This window comes from Ailuropoda melanoleuca, chromosome 1 (assembly GCF_002007445.2).
Source record: "Ailuropoda melanoleuca isolate Jingjing chromosome 1, ASM200744v2, whole genome shotgun sequence".
Taxonomy (NCBI): Eukaryota; Metazoa; Chordata; class Mammalia; order Carnivora; family Ursidae; genus Ailuropoda; species Ailuropoda melanoleuca.
The window spans coordinates 176209105-176218121 of NC_048218.1; the positions used below are offsets into that span (position 1 = coordinate 176209105).

The window sequence follows — 9017 nt, forward strand, 5'->3', positions numbered from 1 at the left end:
TTTATACAAACAGGGAAGTGTCGTTTAGAAAGATCACTGGCTGCTGTTTGAAAAATAGACTGTAGGGGACCTCAGGGAGAAAGAGTCCAGCTAGGTGGGTGTTCATGGGCCCCATCAAGAGATATTTTTGGTTTCTTTAAAAAGGTCCCCAAGAGATTCTAACGTGCATCCAGGGTTGAGAAACTGGTTTACATTTAAGAGAAAGGAATTTGACTAAAAGAATAGCACTCCTTCTCCAAAAAGAAAAACATATTAAAAGCATTTTAGGATACAGCCTTCCTTGTCATGGAAATAAGTGTTTTAATAAATCCTACTTGTATTGATTTAAAACCAGTGAATATGGGTTTTTAGTGGGTTTTTTTTTTATTTTTTTAACTTTGTGTCTATTTTTTCTCTCCTTTCCCCTCTTCTCCTGCTCCCTTCATCTCCCTAATTTCTCTGTTCTTCCCACAAAAGGAACTTGGAAAATCATGGGAGGAAGTTCAATTGGAAGATGATCGGGAGCTGCTAGACCATCAGGAAGAGTAAGACTTTTTACAGCTGCTAATTAATTGCTGTGTTTTAAGAGTAGGAAAACATTTATTTAGTTTGGTTTAAAATGTTTATTCTAAAGTGAATAGAAATGAAGAAAACTTTCTGAGTCATGCATTCGTCCATGTAATAGTCCAAAAACTTGAATTCAAAGTGACTTTGACATAAAAATCACTAAAGCAACTGTTATTCCAGCTAAATAGTGTTTTGCCATTAAAACTGTTAACTGAGGGGAGCCTGGGTGGCTAAGTCGGTTGAGCATCAGACTCTTGGTCTTGGTTCAGGTCCTGATCTCAGGGTCCTGAGATCAAGCCCTGCATCGACCTCCATGCTCAGTGTGGAGTCGGCTTGCACCTCTCCCTCTGCTCCTCCTCCTCCTCTCTCTCTCAAATAAATAAAATCCTTAAAAATAAATATATAAATAAATTAATAAAAATGAAATTTTAAACATTTTTTAAAAACTGCTAATTGAACACACAAGTAATATATAATGCAGAGAGAAATACAGGCCATCGCTGTTTTGCTCACTTGGCTGGTGCCCAGATCCTGAAGTTTTTACAACCTTTGAACTCTCCATGCTGCTTGTCATTGGAGTAGAGAATATAATGGAATTAATGTTAACCTTGTTCCATGTTCATCTCATTGACCTAGTTAAAACATTCACAGCTTCTTTTCTTGGAATTACAAGCTCGGGAAATGTTCTTTTCAACCTTAAAGGATTCCCTGTTATTCATCCTCTTTTCCTTCAAAGCTGCTTGGCCTTTTTTCTCTCCTGGGATTTCAGTTTTCCCGGCCTCAGAATGACAAGAAGTTGGTAGTGTCTTAAAAATAAATGCACGGGATGGGGGGTAAGCAGGAATGGTAACATGGGTCCTGTACAGTTTTTGACTTCTGTTTACCACCAGATTTAACACTTGCCCCATTTAAAATGATCAGTATTTCCTACATGAAGGATATATGGTTTGCCTTTTTAAAACGTGCCATTTGTCATGCAGAGACACACTCCCAACATCGCACCTCACAGCATGTGTACTTAGTGGTTGTGCCTAATGAGAGAGAGCATCGCATCTACTGATATGCCTCCTTTGCAAATTAAACCTAGTTGTGTCAGAAAGACATTATACTGATTCTGTAGTAAAATAGCTTCTCAGAAGAGAAGCAAATAGAAGAAAAGGGAGCAGCACCTGTTCACTATTTATATTAATTTTGTGGTGCTGCTTTGAATTTCAAAAGCTATATCAAAAAGTCATAATATGATGTGACAATCTTTACAAAAATGTCAGAGTTGAAAGAGATTGGCAGGGTTTCCCAGGGAGGAGGAAGTAATACCAAGTGACTGCATAGTACACCCTCTTAATGAGGGGAATCTCTCTATTTGCTGTTTTCTTTTTAACACAGTGACTGGTCTGATTGGGAAGAACGCCCTGACTCTGCTGTCTGTCTATTTTGTGAAAAGCAAGCAGAAACAATTGAGAAACTATGTGTCCACATGGAGGTGAGATACTTTTATTCATTTGAAATTTGTTTTGTTCTGACAGGGAAACTGATCATGATTGTAGTCTTACCAGCTTTCATGTTTAATTTGTCATTATCCCATTCCTAAAAGTGCTATAAGCGGAGCACCTGGTGGCTCAGGTGGTTAAGTGTCCAGCTCTTGGTTTCAGCTCATGGTGTGAACTCAGGTTTGTGAGATTGAGCCCTGGGTTGGGCTCCACCCTCAGAGTGGAGTCTGCTTGCAAGATTCTCTCTCTCTGCCCCTCCTCCTGGTCTTACTCGTGCCATGTCTCTCTCCCTCTCTCTCTCAAATAAATAAATCTTTTATTAAAAAGAAAGTGCTATAGGCAAAACAGAAGAGACACGCCAGATCCTTCAAGGAGAACTAGAACTCAGGACAATTTAGTACCATGAGCAGGACCTGTGCAAACTGTTACAGTAGGATTTCACAGACCACTGAGGTGTTTATGAGATCATTCTAGTTTAGAATGTGGGGCCTATAGCCATGATTAGCAGTACTCAAGATATGGACAGGTTCTGAGTCTTTCCCCCTGCTTCCTGTGCTGGTGAATAGGGAAAGCAGGAAGGGGGAAAGTTCCCTTCACAAAGCCCTTGAGGGAAATGGGGCAGGGCGGCACGGGGGATGTAGGGGCAGAGAGGGTATAGGGTGTGCTTGTACAGCTCCTACAGTTACAAGGATTTGGAGGGAAGAAATTTGATGGTATTTCCAGTTCATGTATTCCCTTCAGGATGCCATTTTTATGTTATAATGAAGCTTGAACCTAGTAGTTCTAAACCTTTTTTCACCCCAGTGTATCTAAGAGATGACACACTCCCAGCATCTCTGATCCTCAGCTGGACAGTGGGGGTGAAGAGGGGGAACATCTGATGAGTCATGACAGTATTGCAGCTTGGGGGTAGAGGGGTGATTTAATAAAAAAAAAATATTACTGGATGATTCTGATGTGCTGTCCCTACCCTCCCCCAGCCATCTCTGCCAATAGTGACGCAGACTAACCTGTTTCACCCACCTTCTCCCCACTCTCATTCAGAAACACTGTTCTTAGTTCCGTAAAAAAAGAAAAAAACTAGGTTTGTGAAAGGCCATGAGCATTTACCCTTATGAAAGCAGAGAGTCGTTTTCTCTGAAACAGGTTGCTAATATTATGTATGTATAGTTTCCAGTGTTTAAATTTAATTCGTAATATCCTAATATCTTTGAATTGAAAGGAGTCTTAATACTCCTACGCTGTGTAGGAATTTCCTTTGCAATATCCTTGACCTGTGTCCTCAGCCTCTGCTCAGTGACTTTCAGTCCTGAAGTACCATAGAATTCCTAATTATCCTGCCTCTGATGTTACACTGAATGCCTTCTCATAGGGAGTTTGATAGTCTTTATTCTCTGTAAGCTTTTAAGTTCAAACATTTACCCAGATGGACAATTGCATGAGTGGAACAGAATAAGGCTGCATTGTAAAAGTCAAAAGACATGTAATTTATGGGAAGGTGGCAGTGAAGAGAAATTTGCATTAAACAGTGTATTTAACAGCATAAAATGAAGAGCAGATTTGTAAAATTACCTATCTGCTTGTGTGTATCCATTATTCTAGTCCAGGCACACGATATAGTAAGTAGGGCCACATCTTACTAGAGACTGAGGACACTTTTGTCAGACTGCAGAATGCATACATAGTAAATTGTGAAAACTGTAGATACAAACTGTGAATAATTAAAATGTTTTAACTGATTGGCATGACTTGTTTGGACTGTGCTTTAAAAAGTAGTTGGATGTGGTGGGGGGAAGCAGTTACATTTCAAATACTTCAGAAGCAGAACATGATGAACTGAGACTGAGTTTCAGCAGTGTTCAGACTCCCATGAATAAGCCGTCTGTTTATAACTTCAGCCTGAAAGATTAAATAACTTATATGCTCACAGATATTCATTCCTTTTTTTAGGATGCTCACGAGTTTGATCTCCTCAGAATAAAGTCAGAACTTGGTGAGTTTGATTCAGAAGTTGTTTTCCATGATGCTGCGTTTTTATACACCATCCTGTAAATGATGCCTGTATTCAGTAGTCATGATTGGAGAATGCACAGCCAAAATGTGTCTCTCCACAGATGGTCTCAACGGGACTGCCTGAAGCAGTGATTCACAACCATTTTGAACTATAATATTCAAATACGGTCTTTTATTTCATATGGTCTTTCTTCTTTCCTACATATATGAACGCTTCAAATAAAATATAAGTTAATAGTATCTATTATAAAGAAAGTAGAAGGAGCTAACGGAAAGACCATGGATTTTAAAGTCAGACTAGAGTTCATATTCCAGCTCCAGCACTTACTGGCTTTGTGACATAAGACCTCAGGTCAACAGAATGTGAAGGGAGTTAATAATGTATATAAAACACCTAACTGTACTGCTTGGCAGTGTAGCTAGATGATTTATCACAGATGGACCCAATTGCATCATTCTCAGTATCAGTATGATGGAAAGATTAGGGGCATAAAGATGTAAATTACTGACTTTCTAATGGATCAAAGACAGTAGAAAGCTCACTTGCCACACCTCATCTTACTGACTACTTTCCTAGACTCTGGAATGTGTTTCTTTGCTGTTCTTACGGACACGTATACATGTCAAATGCTGGCTCTACCACCCACTACCTGTGCAACCTTGGACAGTTTCCTAATAGATAATGTGGATATGATAATATTACCTATGTGGTAGAGTTTTGCAAGAATTAAACATATTAATGCATGGAAACTGATTAGAACAGTGCCTAGCACATAAGCCCTATGTAAGTATTGGCTATTATTTGTTTGGTATCTATTACTCTTTATAATCATACTGCCTCTTCAGGTTCATTAATAAAGACAAGTGGCTCGGGCACTTGTGGTTCAGACAGTTAAGCATTTGACTTTGTCTCAGGTCGTGATCTCAAGGTCGTGATCTCAGGGTCGTGGGATCGAGCCTCACCTCGGGCTCCATGCTCAGCGCAGTGTGTGCTTGTCCATCTGCCCCTCCCCTGCTTGTGCTCACTCTCTCTCCCTCTTTCAAAAAAATAAATAAAATCTTTTTTAAAAAAAGAGAGACCTGGCTCTTTTAAAAAAATTAAAACAGTACAAAAATGGGCCTGACCAGTTGTCTAATGATTGTATAAACTGTCATTTTCAGGATTAAATTTCTACCAGCAAGTGAAACTGGTCAATTTCATTCGGAGGCAGATTCACCAATGTAGGTGTTATGGCTGCCATGTGAAATTCAAATCCAAAGCAGAGTTAAGGACTCACATGGAAGAAGCTAAACATACATCACTGCTTCCTGAAAGAAAGACATGGGATCAACCAGAGTGAGTACTACTCAATCAGACATAGACTTCTTTGCTTCATATCCCTTTTTTGTTCCTTTATTCAGTTTCTCCAAACCTAAATAAAGGAGAAGCCTACCTGTGGAGAAAAAATTAAAAATCTTCAAAAAGCAATTTTTAAAGGAATCTGCTTTTATAAGTGTAACCAGCTCTTAGATTTTGTGGTATGAAGATAAAGATGTAGATATAGAAGTATAGACGTTTTTCATCATTTTGTTAACATAATTTTGTTAACAGAATATTGTAAGCATTTTTCTGTATCTAATACGTATTGATTGTGTCATTTTTAATGGTTGTCAAATATCCCATTCAATAGATATACCCTAATTTGCTAGATATTGAGGTTGTTTCTTACACTTTACTCTAATAAATAATAATACAATGAGTATCCATACGCCTACATTGTTGCACAGTTATCCAATTCTTCATTTAGATAAACTCCTAGAAATAAAATGACTCTGTCGAAGAGTACACAACTGTTAGGTCTTTTGGTATGTATTTTGCATCTCCACACTTAATAAATGTTAAGCAGTTGCTCCACTGATCTGTATTATGGAGGTGGTATCAGACTCCCAGGTATCCTTTGCCAGTTCAGCTATCTGGGCTGGTTCTCAGAGCAGTCTGAACAATCTCAGCTGAGAGAACCTCTGAGAGCTTGTAGGGTTCTAGCTGCCTGGAGGTTCTTCTCTTCTCAGGAAATGTTAAATAAGCACACACACACACACACACACACACACACACACACACACACCCCCCGCCTCTCCCCCAACACTAGCCCCAAAGCTCTAGATTTTCCTCTAGAAAATCCCAGATTTCAGGGCACCTGGGTGGTTCAGTCAGTTAAGTGTCCAATTCTTTCTTGGTTTCGGCTCAGGTCATGACCATGCATATGGTCATGAGATTGAGCCCCACATCAGGCTCTGCACTCAGCATGGAATCTGCTTGAGCTTCTCCCTCTGTCTCTTCCCCTCCTCACACTCACTCTGTCTCTCTGTCTCTCTCTGTCTCCTCTCTCTTGCTAAAATAAATAAATAAATAAAATATTTTTAAAAAGAAAGAAAGAAAGAAAATCCCAGATTTGTGAGAGGCAATGTCGGTCCTGGATTGCCTGAGACCCTGTTCCTGTAATTCTTCTTGAATAAATTGAAATCTTTAGAGATACTCCAGAACTAACTCCTAAGTGTGTCCAGAAAAGAAACCAGAATAATAGACTTAAAATTCTATAGGTGTTTTGATTTTTGATCACCTAGAATGAAGGAACCAGTAGTGATTAGATTGGGAAGAACACACACACATTCAAGGGAAACAGTGTTTTCATCAGATACTTAAAGGATTCATGTATGAAAAAGTAGCCATATTTGAGTTTTGGTAATCTCTAGGAAAGACCTGAGACCTTTGAATAGAAATGAAAGGGATGTCATTTTTAGCTTCATGCATGGCAATATGTCTAATAACTAAAGCTGCCCAGTACTGGAGTAAGCTGCCTTTTCAGATAGTTTTTGTGGGAATATCAAGCACAGGCTGAATGGGTAGCTAGCAAGGATACTAGTAAGACTGATGTCAGCCAGTAAAGGTCAAAGTAAACGTAATTCAGAAGTTGTTTCCCATACGACCTTTGCAAAATGCTGCTGGAATTGTTGACAAGGAAACCTACCAAAATTATAGTAATGTGTATGTTCAACTGCCTAGAAACTTTGCTGGATAATTTATAGTTTGGTTATTCAATATATCTGTGGTTGTTTTCAGGTATTATTTTCCAACCTATGAAAATGACACTCTACTGTGTACACTGTCTGACAGTGAAAGTGACCTGACAGCTCAGGAACAGAATGGAAATATCACCATCATCAGTGAAGATACATCTAAACTGCATGCTTTGAAACAAAGCAGTATTTTGAACCAGTTGCTACTACAAGAGGGCTTGAAAAACTAGAAGAAAATGCTGCAGAAGCAGCTTTTCATATTTTTCTTTCATGAGACAAACTCAGAAAAATAGTTTAAAATTTGAACATCAGCAAAGGATTAGTCCTCGGTGAAGTAAAATTTTTAAAAAGTACTTTGCAAAAAATAAAATGAGGACTTTTTGTATTTTTGGCTATAAAGTTTTACTATGTAATCATTATAAATGATCTCATTTCATTAGGCTCGATTATCCATAATAAGGAGAACATGCGGGGCACGTAGCTGGCCCAAGTGGTGGAGCATGTGACTCTTGATCTCGGGGTCATGAGTTTGAGCCCCACGTTAGGTGAAGGGATTGCTTAAAAAAAATTTTTTTTTAGTAAGGAGGACATGTAAATCACAAAGAAATGAAATGTTCAAATTATTTATAAAGTTAGTTTCACCCAGTAATTTCAATTTCCTCCCCCACAGGCTTTCTTCATCTAACAAGTCAGAAAATTTGACTACATTGGGTAAACTTTAGTGACCAAAAGAGGAGCCATAAAAGAAAGGAAAAATGGTCAAAGATCTGGGAAATGTATGCACAAATTGTAAACTATTTCAGAAAAGTCCAGATCTGGCTATATTATCATTACTGCTTTCTGCCTAGATAACCAAATCCCTAGAAATGGGCATCAAGCCTCTTGTCTTCTACAATGTACATATCATTAGCAGATCAGTACCATTTTTAAAAAACATAAACGCAATACCATTTTATTATCTAACAAAATTACTAAGTTCTTAATATCCTATGTTTTCAGTTTTTCCTAGCTGTCTCAAAATGCCCTCTTATTGTATTATCAGTTACAAGATAAATACTGTATACTTCCTAATTAGATGCACTGAGGATGACAAAACGTGATGCTTGAGGATTCCTCCCAAAAATGCATAACACGAATATAACAAAGAAACATTAATCAAACCCAAGTTGAGGGACAGTCTACCCAATAATCGGCCTTTATTCTTCAAAAGTCAAAGTCATGAAAAACAAAGACTGAAATACTCCCCTAGATTAAAGAAAACTTCAGAGATAATGCTACATGTAATCCTGGATTGGATTCTGGATGAAGAAAAAATTTTCTTTTGCTGTAAAAGATCTAGTGGGACAAATGGCATACTTTTAATAAAGTCTGTAGCTAATGTTAATGGGTGTTAATTTCCAGATTTTGATAATTGAACTGTGGTTATGTATGAGAATGTCCATGTCTTTAGATAGTACACAGTGAAACTTACAGGTAAAGGAGTGTTTTGTTTGCAAGTTACTCTCAAAAAACAAATGTGAGTATGTAGAGAGAAAAATGCTCAAGTGAATGTGTTAAGTTGTTAACATTTGGGGAATCTAGGTGAAGGTTATATAGCAATTCTTTGTACTATGGCAAATTTTCTGTAAGTCTAAAACTCCTTTATAGTTGGTTTGTTTAAATCAGGTCCCATGGGGCACCTGGGTGGCTCAGTTGGTTGGGCGGCTGCCTTCGGCTCAGGTCACCATCCCAGGATCCTGGGATCCAGCCCTGTGATAAGTCTCCTTGCTCAGTGGGGAGTCTGTTTCTCCTTCTCCCTCTGCCCCTCCCCCATCTTGTGCTCATGCTCTCTCTCTCAAATCCATAAAATCTTTAAAAAAAAAAAGAAAGAAAGAAAGAAAGAAATCAGGTCGCAGGTCAGATTCATACATTGCA

At 38.4% G+C, this 9017-nt stretch overlaps 1 protein-coding gene across 2 annotated transcripts in view; it reads left to right on the forward strand.

Moving 5' to 3' along the window:
• The window catches only part of ZNF277 (zinc finger protein 277), a 102933-nt gene extending 94446 nt beyond the window's left edge, over nt 1-8487 (forward strand). For both annotated transcript variants that reach the window (XM_002915047.4, XM_011219502.3), the window contains exons 8-12: nt 457-524; nt 1930-2026; nt 3984-4026; nt 5208-5382; nt 7147-8487. In XM_002915047.4, the coding sequence (XP_002915093.1) occupies nt 457-524; nt 1930-2026; nt 3984-4026; nt 5208-5382; nt 7147-7333 (570 nt within the window). In that variant the 3' untranslated portion in view covers nt 7334-8487. The remainder of the gene's footprint in view (nt 1-456; nt 525-1929; nt 2027-3983; nt 4027-5207; nt 5383-7146) is intronic.
• The last annotated feature ends 530 nt before the right edge of the window (nt 8488-9017 follow it).